This window comes from Hemitrygon akajei, chromosome 8, assembly GCF_048418815.1.
Source record: "Hemitrygon akajei chromosome 8, sHemAka1.3, whole genome shotgun sequence".
Taxonomy (NCBI): domain Eukaryota; kingdom Metazoa; phylum Chordata; class Chondrichthyes; order Myliobatiformes; family Dasyatidae; genus Hemitrygon; species Hemitrygon akajei.
The window spans coordinates 165,429,065-165,443,806 of record NC_133131.1 but is presented as its reverse complement, the minus strand read 5'-3'; the positions used below and the strand labels follow the sequence as shown (position 1 = coordinate 165,443,806).

At 41.5% G+C, this 14,742-nt stretch overlaps 1 protein-coding gene across 1 annotated transcript in view; it reads left to right on the top strand.

The window, feature by feature from the left end:
- The window catches only part of LOC140732397 (obscurin-like), a 530,964-nt gene that overhangs the window by 157,235 nt on the left and 358,987 nt on the right, over window positions 1-14,742 (top strand). Inside the window, exon 30 of the mRNA XM_073054987.1 lies at window positions 6,634-6,900. Within this exon, the coding sequence (XP_072911088.1) occupies window positions 6,634-6,900 (267 nt within the window). The remainder of the gene's footprint in view (window positions 1-6,633; window positions 6,901-14,742) is intronic.

The window sequence follows — 14,742 nt, the reverse complement described above, 5'->3', positions numbered from 1 at the left end:
CCTAACCTTTTCCTAGTGCCTGACATATCCCTAATGATATTACTTGTGCGGCATAAATTAAAGTTCCCATATCCAGAATGCAAGAGTTGAATAGTCCTTCAAAAAGTTGAATGTGACCTGCAGTACCATTAGGCTGGTACAACTGCACTGCTCTGGATTCTTAATTTTAGGTGCCAGTTAAAGTGAACACTCCTGATAACATGAGGAGTGTTCACAATACAACTTCAAAACCCTTTGGAGACTGCCCATATTCAAAGAAAAGTACTTAGATGATGCTCAAGTAAGTGCATTTTGGACCTTGAGGGAGGAGGTATGGAAATGTATTGTGAAGACCTTAGCCTTCAGAGCCTCTGCCTTTCCTGTGGCAGACTGTATGCTACTTGTGTATGCTATTTGTGAAAATTATGTCTTTAAGGACCAACAAACTTAACTGAGATCTGAGCAACAAAGTGGTAGAAGTAGTATTACAATAATATTGCTTCCAGCTGAACCAGCTCAAGTTTCATTTCAGCAAATCCATTTAAGGTGGAATCATGCCTGTGTTTTTTTTAAATCCAATGTATCATTGCCGATTAACTGGACTCTGAAAACTCTCACTCATTCCTCTGGCATTCTTTATTTTACTTGTACACATCGAGAACTGCATGTCCCCTCTCATCACACTGTTCTGAAGTCTGAACGGAGAAATGCCATCTTTATACAGAATTGACTAGCAGCTATGGATGTTGACCATTTGATAAACTATGCATTTGAATTCCTTATTTGCAGGATCAATCACCATTCACAATATAGCTGTTAAAAGTCAATATAGACTACAGTCCAACAGCTGGGTGACACTTTGAAGTTAGTAAAATAATTGTCCCTTAGTAGGTGTGTGTTCCTTGAATTACTTACATGGTTTCCCCATTAGCGAAATGGCTCAACCTGGCTCCTCCAACCCCACTGCTGGCTATGGAAAGAGAAACTATGCTCTTCAAAGACCTTTCCTGTATTGGCTGACTGCATTCTATCTGCAACCTAGACATTATGATGCTGCCTGGCCTGCTGCGTTCCACTACCATTATGTTAACCCCTGCTGCAACTTCCACAAATGTCACCATCTTTTTTCGGAAGACTTAATTAAGCATTAGCATTGGAAATGTTTTAAAGTGGCACAATCTAATTTTTAAATAAGTTACTTTTATAGACTTCAACACCCTTGACAATGATTCCACTTTCAAGGGACCTTGAAAAAAGGCCCAACTCATGCCTGCTGAAGTGCCTTCCTGAGCTAGTCCATTTTGCCTGCACTTAGCCCTTTCACTCTAAACTTTTCCTGTTCACACAGGACTTTGTCAAAAGCTTTGCTAACGTCTGTGTAGATCTTGTCTGTACTTCCCTCTTTTGTCCTCCTGGTCATCTCTTCAAAAATACTCAATTAAATTCATGAGACAATTTTTCATGCAGAAAGTCATGCTAACTGTGTCATTTCTTTCCTCTCCAAATGCAGATAGATCCTGTTTCTCAGAATCTCCATGTAGTAAATTTCCATCATTGACGTTATGCTCAATGGCTTATGATTCGTTATTCTTTTAACACTGCTAATACCTAGCTATTTCTTCCTTTGCTTCCCACATCTGCAGGTACACTTGATCAGAACCCAGCAATTCATATGCCTCATATGCCTTAAGACTGACAAAATCTCCTCTTCTACTTTAGGAATAATCATAGAATAATGGAGCAAATCGTAATATTTTTGTAGATTCCAGTCCTAATCATAGAAAAGTACGGTGCAGAAACAAGCCTTTCAGCCCATCTAGTCCATGCTGAACCATTTAAACAGTCTACTCCCATTGACTCGCTTCTGGACCATAGCCCTCCATATCCCTACCACCTATGTACCTATCCAAACTTCTTTTAAATATTGAAATTGTGCTCATATGCACCATGCACTGGCAGTTTGTTCTACACCCTCACATACCTTCAAGTGAAGAGGATTCCCCTCATGACATTTTATAAACATTTTATATTTCATCCTTAACCGATGAACTCGTAATTGTATTCCCACTTAACCTCAGTGGAAAAAGCCTGCTTGCATTTACCCTATCTATATCCCTTGGAATTTTGTATACCTCTATCAGATCTCCCCTCAATCTTCTACATTACAAGGAATAAAATCCTAACTTGTTCAATCTTTCCTTATAACTCAGGTCCTCTAATCCTAGCAATATCCTTGTAAATTTTCTCTGTACTCTTTCAACCTTATTTACATCTTTCCTGTAGGTAGGTGACCAAAACGACACACAATACTCCAAGTTAGGCCTTACCAATGTCTTATACAACTTAAACATAACATCCCATCTTTTGTACTCAGTACTTTGATTTATTGAAGGCCAATGTGCCAAAAGCTTTCTTTATGAACGTATCTACCTGTGATGCCATTTTCCATTAATTATAGATCTGTACACCCAGATCCCTTTGTTCTACAGCACATCTCTGTGTCCTCCTGTTCACGGTGCAGACCTACCCTAGTTGGTCTTACCAAAGTGCAATGCCTTGCACCTGTCTGCATTAAATTCCATCTGCGGTTTTTTTTTTCAGCCCATTTTTCCAGTTGGTCAAGATCCTGCTGCAAGCTCTGATAGTCTTCCTCACTGCCCACTACACCCTCAAACTTGCTGATCCTGTTAACCACATTATTATTCAGATTGTTGCTATAGATAACTAACAACAGCAGACCCAGCAGTGATCCCTGCGACATTCCACTAGTCATAGACCTTCAGTCAGAGAGGCAACCATCTACTACCATTGTCTGGCTGTTCCCACAAAGTCAATGTCCAATCAGTTTACTACCTCATCTTGGATGCTGAGCAACTGAACTTTCTTGACCAACTTTCTATGTGGGTTCTTGTCAAATGGCTTGCATGTAGACAATATCCACTGTCTTGCCTTCATCAACTTTCCTGGTAACTTTCTCAAAAAAACTCTTAAGATTGGTTAGACACGACTTGCCATGCATGAAGCCATGCTGACTATCTCTAAACACTTGCCATGATGATTCTCCACACTAGTGCTCCACATAGTTGCAACCTCAGCCGCCTTCTACTCGCTGTGCACTCATGACTGCATGGACAGATTCTGCTCTAACTCCACCTACAAGATTGAAGATGATACTGTAGTTGGACATGTTTCAAATGATGATGTCTGAGTATATGAAGGAGATAGAGCTTAGTGACATGGTGTCTTGGCAACAACATTTTCCTGTGTCAGCCAAACAAGAGGACTGGTCATTGATTTCAGGAAGGGAGAGGTGTACACACTTCTGTCTACATAAACAATTCTGAGGGTTGAGAGCTTTAGTTTTCTAGGAGTGTGCATCATCAATAGCATGCTGTGGTCCAACCACATTGACACTATGGCCAAGAAAGTTTACTAATGTCTCCATTTCTTTAGGAGGCTAAAGAAATTCGGCTTGCTTTCCCCCCCCCCCCCCCGCCCCACGGCAACCCCCATTGACCCTTGCCAATTTCTGTCTGGATGGTTCAGGGCTTGATATGGAAATTGCTCTGCTTGTGACCATAAGAAACTAGAGAGTGGTGAATAAAGCTCTGCACATCACAAAAGCTGATCTCCCCTTCAGGGACACTATCAATACTTCTTGATGCCTCAGTAAAAGAGCTAATATTATCAAAGACACCATCTACCCCAGACATGTTCTCTTCTCCCTTCTTACATTGGGCAGAAAGTGCAAAACTTTGAAAACCAGGCCCAAGGACGTTTTCTTCCCCACTGTTCTAACACTCTGGACTGGATCCCTAGTATAATAAGGTGGACTTTTGACCTTAGAATCAACCTCAATATGATCTTGCACCTTATTGTTTACTTGTATTTAACTTTCTCTGTAGTCGTTGCATTCTGCATTCTATTATTTTATCTCGTACTACCTCAATGCACTGTGTAATGAATTGATCTGTATGAACAGAATGAAAATGGATTTTTCCCCCCACTGTTCCTTGGTACATGTAACAACTGGAAACCAATTCAAATTCCAGTTATTTTTTTTAATAAAATTTTAATGGAATGAAATTCAAACCAACAAATCAGTACTGTCATTTTATATTTCTTTCTCATCTAACGTTATAAGCATTACCACAAGACCATAAAATGTAGGAGCAGAATTAGGCCATTCAGCCCATTGAGTCTGCACCACCGTTGTGGCATGGCTGATTTATTATCCATCGCAACCCATTCTCCTGCCTGCTCCCTGTAACCTTTGACGCCCTGATTAATCAAGAACCTATTAACATTCCCCTTAAATATACCCAATGACTTGGTCTGTACAGCCATCTGTAACAAAGAATTCCACAGACTCGCCACCCTCTGGCTAAAGTAATGTTTCCTCATCTCTGTTCTTAATTGACATACTTCTGTTCTGAGGCTGTGTCCTGTGGTTCAAGATACCCCCACTGTAGGAAACATCCTTTCCATATCCACCCTATCTAGGCCTTTCAACATTCGATAGGTTTCAATGGGATTACCCCCCCCCCCCCCCCCCCCGGTCTCCTTTCTAAACATCAGAGCCATAAATCACTCCACATATGTTAATTCTTTCATTCCTGAGATCATTTTCTTGAACCTCCTCTGGACTCTCTCCAATGCCAGCATATCCTTTCTGAGACAAAGGGCCCAAAACTGCTCACGATACTCCAAGTGTGGTCTGACCAATGCCTCATAAAGCTTCTGTATTACATCCTTGCTTTTGTATTCCAGTCCTCTTGAAATGAATTCTAACATTGCATTTGCCTTCCTTACCACCAACTCATTCAGCAAGTTAGCTCTTAGAGAACCCTGCGTGAGGACTCTAAAGTCCCTCTATCTCTGATTTTATTTTAAATTTTGTCTCCATTTACAAAATAGTCCACACTTTTATTCCTTCTATCAAAGTGCAAGACCATGCACTTCCCTATATTTTACTCTATCTGCCACTTTGCGTATAGACTCCCTATAGACTCCCTCAACGGTACCTCCCTCTCTACCTATATTTGTATCATTTGCAAACTTGGCCACACCCTCCCTTATCTTCCCTTCAGAATACTTCCTTATCTTTGGGATGTATCTTTCCTGCATCTTCCAAATTTCCTCCAGAAACACCGCCATTACTATTTGGCCGTCGCACATACCAGTGTCCCCTTCCAATCAACTTTGGCCACCTCCTTTCTCATGCCTCTGTAATTCCCTTTACTGTAATACTGATGCATTTGATTTTTAGCTTTGCAAACTCAAGGGTGAATTCTATCATATTATAATCATTCCCTCCCAAGAGTTCCTTTACCTTAATGTTCCTAATTAAATCTGTGTAATTACATAACACCTGATCCAGATTTACTGTTCCCCCAGTGGGCTCAACACAAGCTCTCTGAAAAATCATCTTGTCGGCATTCTACAAATTCCCTCTACTGCTACTTCTTTTCAAATCTGAAATTTTGATTATGATTTTATGCACTTTTAAATGTCTTCATTAAGTTCTCCTTCAGCCTTTTTTTCAATAGGAAAAGAAGGGGAATTTAATTTTGGTTAAGCACAAGAACAGAATCTGGAATGGTGAAAAGTCTATGATAAAAGAATTATAATTTATTTTGGATGGAGCATGTTCTAATGTGCTGAATAATTTCTTGCCTTGCAATTCCATTTATTAGACCATAAGACATAGGAGCAGAGTTAGGCCATCTGGCCCATCGTCTGCTCCGCCATTCAATCATGGCTGATCTTTTTTTATGTCCTCCTCAACTCCAGTTCCTGGCCTTCTCCCCCTAACTTTTGATGCCATGTCCAATCAAGAAACTATCAATCTCTGCTTTAAATATACCCACGACCTGACCTCCACAGCTGCATGTGGCAACAAATTCCACAAATTCACCATCCTTTGGCTAAAGAAATTTCACTGCATCTGTGTTTTGAAAGGGCGTCCCTCTATCCTGAGGCTGTGCCCTCTTGTCCTAGACTCTCCCACCATGGGAAACATCCTTTCCACATCTACTCTGTCAAGGCCTTTCAGCATTCAAAAGGTTTCAATGAGATCCCCCTTCATCCTTCTGAATTCCAGTGAGTACAGACCCAGAGCTATCAAACATTCCTTGTATGATAACCCTTTCATTCCTGGAATCATCCTTGTGAACCTCCTCTGGACCCTGTCCAATGCCAGCACATCTTTTCTAAGATGAGAGGCCCAAAACTGTTCACAGTACTCAGGTTGAGACCTCACCAGTGCCTTATAAAGCTTCAGCATCACATCCTTGCTCTTATATTCTAGACCTCTTGAAATGAATGCTAACATGGCAGTTGCCTTCCTCTCTACTGACTCAACCTGCAAGTTAACCTTCAGGGTGTTCTGCACAAGGACTCCCAAGTCCCTCTGCATCTTAGATTCCTGGATTTTTTTTCCCCTTTAGAAAATAGTCTGCACGTTTATTCTGATGACAGCTATGAAATAAAACACATTTTGTCAGCCTTGTCATTTTGTCAGCATTTATTCATCTATTATCTGCTGGAAAAATTAGAGAACAATGTAGTGGTAACCACAACTTCACTTTTCCATTTGCAAGTAAACAGATGATAAGTTGCTTTAATATACAGTCTTTAATATTTCCTGAACAGCTGTGCCTACAATCTTCAAGCAAAAACTTAAGGATGAAGAAGCTCAAGAAGATGCTACTGCCACATTGCGTTGTGAAATTAGCAAACCAGAAGCAGTGGTACAGTGGAAGAAAGGAACCTCTCTACTTCACCCAAGTGCCAAATATGAAATGAGGCAAAAAGGATGCATTCTTGAGTTGGTTATTCACAACCTTACACCACAAGATGGTGGAAGTTACAGCTGTGATATTGGTGATCAGCATACCAGTGCTTCCCTGAAAATTAACGGTAGGAACAAAATTTATATCCAACATTCAATTGTCTAGAAATCACAGTGGTTCAACATTTGACTCCTTGGGGTTAGCTCCTCATCAGAGCATAAGATATAGGAGAAGAATAGGCCATTTGACCTATCTGGTCTGCTCCGCCATTTCATCATGGCTGATCCAATTTTTTTCATCCCTGCCCCAATCTCCTGCCTTCTCCCTGTATCCCTTCATGTCCTGAGCAATGAAGAATCTATCACCCTCTGCCTTAAATATACACAGAGACTTGGCCTCCACAGCTGCCTGTGGCAAAGAATTCCACAGATTCACCACTCTCTGACTGAAGAGATTCCTCCTCATCTCTATTCTAAAAAAAAATGTCCCTCTATTTTGAGTCTGTGTTCTCTGGTTTTAGACTCTCATACTATAGGAAACATCCTCTCCACATCCACTCTGTTAAGGCCTTTCATCATTTGATAGGTTTAAATGAGATCAGCCCTCATTCTTCTGAATTCTAGTAAATTCAGGCCCAGATCCATCATGCTCTCTTCATATGACAAGCCATTCAATCCTGGAATAATTTTCATGAACCTCCTTTGAATCCACTCCACAGTCAATACAAGGGGCCCAAAACTGCCCCCAGTAATTCAAGTGAGGCCTCACCAGTGCTTTATAAAGTCTCAATATTACATCCTTCCTTTTATATTCTAGTCCTCTTGAAATGAATACTAACATTGCATTTGCCTTCCTCAGCACAGACTCAACCTGCAAATTAACCTTTAGGCAATCTTGCACAAGGACTCCCAAGTCCCTTTTTGTCTCAGCTTTTTGTATTTTCTCTCCATTTAGAAAATAATCAATCCTTTCCTTTCGTTGACCAAAGTGCATGACCAAACACTGCCTGACATTGTATTCCATGTTCTGTTTCTTTGCCAATTTTTTCAATCTGTATTAAGTCCTTCTGTAGCCTCTCTACTTAATCAAAACTACCTGCCCCTCCACCTCTCTTCATATCATTTGCAAACTTTGCAATAAAGCCATCAATTCCATCATTCAAAACATTGATATAAGTCGTAAAAAAAGCAGTCCCAACACAGTCTCCTGTGGAACACTACTAGTCATTGGCAGCTAGCCTGAAAAGGCTCCCTTTATTCCACCTTTTGCCTCCTGCCAATCAACCATTGCTTTATCCACGCCAGAATCTTTCCTGTAATATCATGGACTCATAGCTTGTTAAGCAGACTCGTGTGGCACCTTGTCAGAGGCCTTCTGAAAGTCCAAATACACAACATCATCTCCTTTGTTTATGCTGCTTGTTACTTCTTCAAAGAATTCCAACAGATTTGTCAAGCAAGATTTTCCATTGAGGAAACCATGCTGATTATAGCCTATTTTATCATGTGCCTCCAAGTACCCTGAGACTTCGTCCTTACTAATCAACTCTAGTTCAATGCACAACACCCAATCCAGAAAAGTCAATCCTCTAGTTGGCTAAACCACGAGGTGCTTCAAAAAGCCATCTCTCAGGCACTCTAGAAATTCCCCCTTGTAATCCATCACCAACTTAATTTTCCCAATCTACCTTCATATTGAAGTCCCCTATGACTATTGTAACATTGCCCTTTTGGCATGCATTTTCTATCTCCCATTTTAATTTGTAGGCCACATCCTTACTACTGTTTGGGGTTCAGTATATAACTCCCATCAGGGTCTTTTTACTGTTCCAGTTCCTTAGCTCTATCTACAATGATTTAACACTCTCCGAACCTATGTCACTTCTTTCTAATGATTTGATTTCACTTTTTACCAACAGAGCAGTACTGCCCCTCTGCTTTCCTTTTGAAACAATATGTATCCTTGGACATTAAACTCCCAGCTGTAATCTTCTTTCAGCCATGATTCAATGATGCCTACAACTTCATACCTGCCAATCTGCAACTGCTGCATGCTTATCTACTGTGTGCATTCAAATAAAATGCCTTCAATCCTATATTCACCCTTTTTGATTTTCTCTGCCTTTTGCTGCTATATCTTATGGTCTGGTCTTATACGTTGCAATTCCTGCTGTTCATAGGACAAAATTGCAGACAACAGGCTCTCTTCGCTACACATTGCCTCTGTTTGTAAACCAGTTACTTCAACTTCACTATTAGCTGCTTTTCCTACAAGACTTATTGCATTGAAGTGTAGGCAGCTCAGAAGACTAGTCTTTTGATTCATAACGTTGTCTGAGGTCTTAACATCTGCCTCCACAATTTCTCCATTAGCTGTTCTTGTACTCTGGTTCCCATCCCCCTACAACTCTAGTTTAAACCCCACTGTGCAGAAGTAACAAGCCTTCACACTAGGATATTAGTCCCCTCCAGTTCAGGTGCAAGCCATCCCTTTTGAAAAAGTCCCACTTTCACTGGAAGCGAGCCCAGTGATCCAAAACACTTATGCCCACCTCCAATACCAACTTCTTAGTCACATATTAAACTGTATAATATTCCTAGTTCTGGTCTCACTAGCACATGGCATCGGTAGTAATCCTGAGGTCACAACCCTGGAGGTCCTGCCATTTAACTTGGCATCCAACTCCCTGAGCTCCCTATGCAGAACCTCATCACTCATCCTTCCCATGTCCACATGGATCATGACTTCTGGCTGTTCACCTTTCCACTTAAGAATGCTGAGGGCTCATTCCGAGATATTCTGGACCTTGACACCTGGGAATCTTGTACTCGCCCACAGAACCTCCTTTCCATTCCCCTAACTAATGAATCCTCTGTCACCACAGCATGCCTCTTCTCCCCCCACCCCTTCCATTTTGAGTTACAGAGGCAGACTCAGTGCCAGCGACTTGCCCACTGTGACTTTCCTCCGTTAGGTTATCTCCCCCCCCCCCCCACCCCTCGCTCCTAACAATATCCAAAATGATATGCCTGTTATTAAGTGGGATGACCACAAGGGTATTCTGCACTGGCTCCTTAACCCCTTTCCCCTTCCTGACTGTCACCCAGATTCCTGTGCCCTGCACCTTGGGTGTAATTACCTCTCAATATGTCCTATCTATCACACTTTCAGCCTCCTGAATGATCTGAAGTTCATCCAGTTCCAGCTCCATCTCCTTAATGCAGTTTGTCAGAAGCTGCAGGCCAATGTACTTATTGCACTTGTAGTTGTCAGGGACACTGAAGGTCACCCTGCCTTCCCACCTCCCCCATGAGGAGCATTTCGCTATCCCACCTGTCATCTCTCCTATCCTGGTTGAGCAGAAGAGAATGGAAAAAATGTGCTTTTCCTTCCTTTGCTTTCGCTGAATAAAGTCTTGCTTTGTTAAAACTTTAAAGAGTTAAAGCCTTGTGATCACCACTCTGTGTCCACCCTGATAAAAGCCGCTGCACTTGCCTCTTCCCTTCCTTTAATTTGCTCTCACTAATCGCTGGCCAAAGCTCTATTATGCCACTGCAAATTGCTCCTGCATTTTGTCCTCAGACAGTGGACCTGATTAAAGTCCCCTCCTCTCCAAGCTTCTGGCGTCTGGATTGGCTGCTGGACAAAGCTCTATTGCTGCCCTTAAATGCATCAAGGCACTCCTTTTAAGCTCAGTGGGGCACTACTTCCCAGGTGTTCTTTAAATGGGAAATGGCCATGCCCCTTTGAAACTCATTAGGGCCCTATTTTCCCACGATCTCTTTTAAGATACCAGGCCTTATTTTCTTTGCTCACTATAAACAGGCTGGAGGTCAAGTCACTGGGTGTATTTGAAGTGGAAATTGATAGTTTCTTGATTAGTGAGGATGTTAAAGTTCCTGGGAGAATGCAGTTGAATGGGGTTGGGAGAGATAATAAATCAGCCATGACTGAATGGTGGATCAGACTCATGGGGCCAAATGACCTAATTCTGCTCCTATATCTTATGGTCATATCCTCTATATCTTATGGTCATATGGTCTAGCAAATCCTTGGACTTTTTTGGTTATTGATGCAAGCAACGCATTTGACAAATAACGCTATTCTGGGTGTGTTAATGTTCTTCAAGAGCATGAAATTTGCCATTCTTCTACATCTTGGCTGTAAATCCACCAGTGTGTTTACTTCTTATCTGCCCTTGAAATGGTTTGCAAACTACTTGGTTCAGTGAGCAATCAGTGTGCACAACTAATGCTAACCTTGTAAATCTGCATCCTATAAATGAATGAACTAAAAAACCAGAATTCCTGATTTGATTTTCAATCCTTCAATAAAGGAGCATGGTAGAAATTGCACTTGGTGTCCAACTGTATCTATTTAATAAGTTCTAACCTCTAACTGCTTGGACAATATAGCAAGTTCATTAGAGATAAATTGTACGGTATAGTCATGCAGTATTGAAACAGGCCCTTTCGCCCAATTTATCCTCTGCAACCAAGGTGCCTTCCTGAGCTAATCCTATTTAGCTGCATTTGGCTCATCTCCCTCTAAACCTTTTCTTATCCATAAACCTGTCCAAATGTCATTGAAACGGCATTATTATATCTGCCTCTACCACTTTCCATGGCAGCTTGTTCCATATGCCGACCAATCTCTGAGCAAAATAGTTACCTTTCAGGTCTCTTTTAAATCTTTCTACCCTTACCTTAAACTAAGATCATACGATATAGGAGCAGAATTAGGCCATTTGGCCCATCATTTCCCTTTCAGTCCCAATCTCCTGCTTTCTCCCCATATCCCTTCATGTCCTGACTAATCAAGAATCTATCACCCTCTACCTTAAATATACCAAATAACTTGGCCTCCACAGCCACCTGTGGCAATGAATTCCACAGATTCACCACCTTCTGGCTAAAGAAATTCCTCCTCCTCTCTTCTAAATGGACATCCCTCTGTTTTGAGGCTGTGTCCTCTGGTCTTAGACTCCTCCATCATAGGAAACATCCTCTCCAAATCTATCCTGTTGAGGCCATTCAACATTTGATAGGGTTCAATTAGATCTTTCCTTATTCTTCTAAATTCCAGTGAGTAGAGGCCCAGCGCCATCAAACACTCCTTATGATAAGCCTTTCAATCATGGAATAATTTTTATGAACCTCTTTTGAACCCTCTGCAATGTTAGGCAGATAATGGGCCTAAAACTGCTCACAGTACTCCAAATGAGGCCTCACCAGTACCTTAACATTGCATCCTTGCTTTAATATTTTCATCCCCTCGAATTGAATGCTAACTTTGCATTTGTGTTCCTTAACACCGACTCAACCTGCAAATTAACCTTTAGGGAATCCTACATGAGGACTCCCAGGTCCCTTTGCACCCAGATGTTTGAATTTTCTCCATTTAGAAAATAGTTTTTATTTCTTCCACCAAAGTGCATAACTGTACATTTCCCAAAACTATTCCATCTGCCACTTCTTTGCCCATTCTCTTTAATCTTTTAAAGACCTTTTGTTGCCTCTCTGCTTCCTCAACACCACCTGCCCCTCCACATATCTTCATATTGTCTGCAAACTTGGCCACAAAACCATCAATTCCTTCATTCAAATAATTGCCATATAATGTAAACGAAGCAGTCCCAATACCATAAGATTTACAAGGCAGTGATCATAATATGATAGACCTTGCCTTGTAATTTGAGAGGGAGAATCTAAAGTCAGATGCATCAGTATTACAGTGAAATAAAGGGAATTTTGGAGGCATGAGAGAGGAGCTTGCCAAAGTTGATTAGCAGGGATGTTGGCAGAAGAGCTGGAGTTTCTGGGAGAAATTCAGAAGGCACAGGATAATTACATCCCAAAGTAGAAATAGTATTATAAAGGAAGGTTCATGCAATTGTGGCTGACAAGGGAAGTCAAAGACAACATAAAAGCAAAACAGAGGGCATATAATAGAGCAAAAATTAGTGGGAAGTTAGAAGATTGGGAAGCTTTTTAACAACCAATAGAAGGCAACTAAAAATGCAGTGTTAATATTCATGTTGAAGTGTTAATATTCATGTTGAGAGGATAGAATATAAAAGCAGGAATATAATGCACTGGTGAGGCCTTACTTGGAGTATTGTAAGCAGTTTTATGCTCTTTATCTAAGAAAGGATGTGATAACATTAGAAGGGGTTCAGAGGAGTTTCACAAGAATGATTCCAGGAATGGAAGGGTTATTGTATGAGGAGTGTTTGATGGCTCTGGGCCTTCACTCATTGGAATTTAGAAGAATGGGTGGAATGTCTTTGAAACCCATCGAATGTTGAAAGGCCGGGATAGAGTGGATATGGGGTCAACAATTCCTGTGGTGGAGGAGTCTAGGACCAAAAGGCACAGTCTCAGGATAGAGGGAACTGAGATGAGGAGGAATTTCTTCAGTCAGAGACTGTTGAATCTGTGGAATATGTTGCTACTGTTAGCTGTGGAGATGTGTTCATTGACAGAGGTCATTGTTTCTTGACTAGACAGGAAGTGAAATGTTACGGGGAGAAGGCAGGAGAATAAGACTATAAGATATAGGACCAGAAGTAGGCCATTCGGCCCATTGAGTCTGCTCCACCATTCAATCATGGGCTGATCCAATTCTTCTAGTCATCCCCACTCCCCTGCCTTCGCCCTATACCTTTTGATGCCCTGGCTAATCAAGAACCTATCTATCTCTGCCTTAAATATACCCAATGACTTGGGCTCCACAGCTGCTCATGGCAACAAAATCCGCAGATTTACCACCCTCTGATTAATTTCTCTGCGTCTCTCTTCTAAATAGACATCCTTAAGTCCTGAAGTTGTGCCCTCTTGTCCTAGAATCCCCTACTATGGGAAATAATTATGCCATATGTAATCTGTTCAGGCCTTTTAACATTTGGAATGTTTCTATGAGATCCCCCTCTCATTCCCCTGAACTCCAGGGAATACAGCCCAAGAGCAAACACTCTTGAATGTCCGGTGTACTGCAGATGTCTTTCACTGTGAAGACTGATGCAAAATACGCATTCAGTTCCTCTGGCATCTCTGCATCTCTCATTACAATATCTCTGCCTGGTTTTCTCAATCCGCTTTCATGTTAAATTCCCCAACGACTATCATGACATTGCCCTACTGGCACGCCTTTTCGTAATTTGTAATCCACATTCCGGCTGGTGTTTGGAGGCCTGTATACAACTGCCATTAGGGTCCTTTTACTCTTGCCAGTTCTTAACTCAACTCATAGAGACTCTACCCTTACTTGATGCTATGTCATCCTTTTCTAATGATTTAATATGATTTCTTATACACAGAGCCACACTACCCCTTCAGCCTACTAACCTATCTTTCCAATACACTGTATATCCTTGGACATTCAACTCCCAATGGCAGCCATTCTTTAGCCAAGTTTCAGAGATGGCCGCAATATCAGACTTGCCAATCTATACCTGAATTTCAAGGTCATCCATTTTATTTTTTATGCTACGTGCATTCACATACGACACTTTCAGTCTAGTATTTGTTGCTTTCTGTTTTAACTGCATCACACCTCTATTGCCCTGTAACTCATCTCACTGGCTGTGATTATGCCTCATCTCTTGCCTGTCCTTTGTATCATCTCTGTTGCACGCTATCTTTGATTTATTTCTGTTTTCCCCTTCCTCAGCCATAGCAGCCCACTTCACATCCCCCAGCCAAATTAGTTCAAACCCTCCCTAACAGCTCTATTAAATCTGCCTGCCAGGATATTGGACCCCTTTGTTTTCAGGTGTAACCTGTCCTTTATTTACAGGTCATACCTCCCCCAAGAAGATGCCCCAATAATACAGGAACCCAAAGCCTTGCCCCTACACCTGCCCCTTCTCAGTGTTGCATTAGTATGCCTGATCATGCTATTCTTGCACTCATTGGCATGTGGCATAGGCAGCAATCCTGAGATTATTACCCTGGAAGTCCTGCTTTTC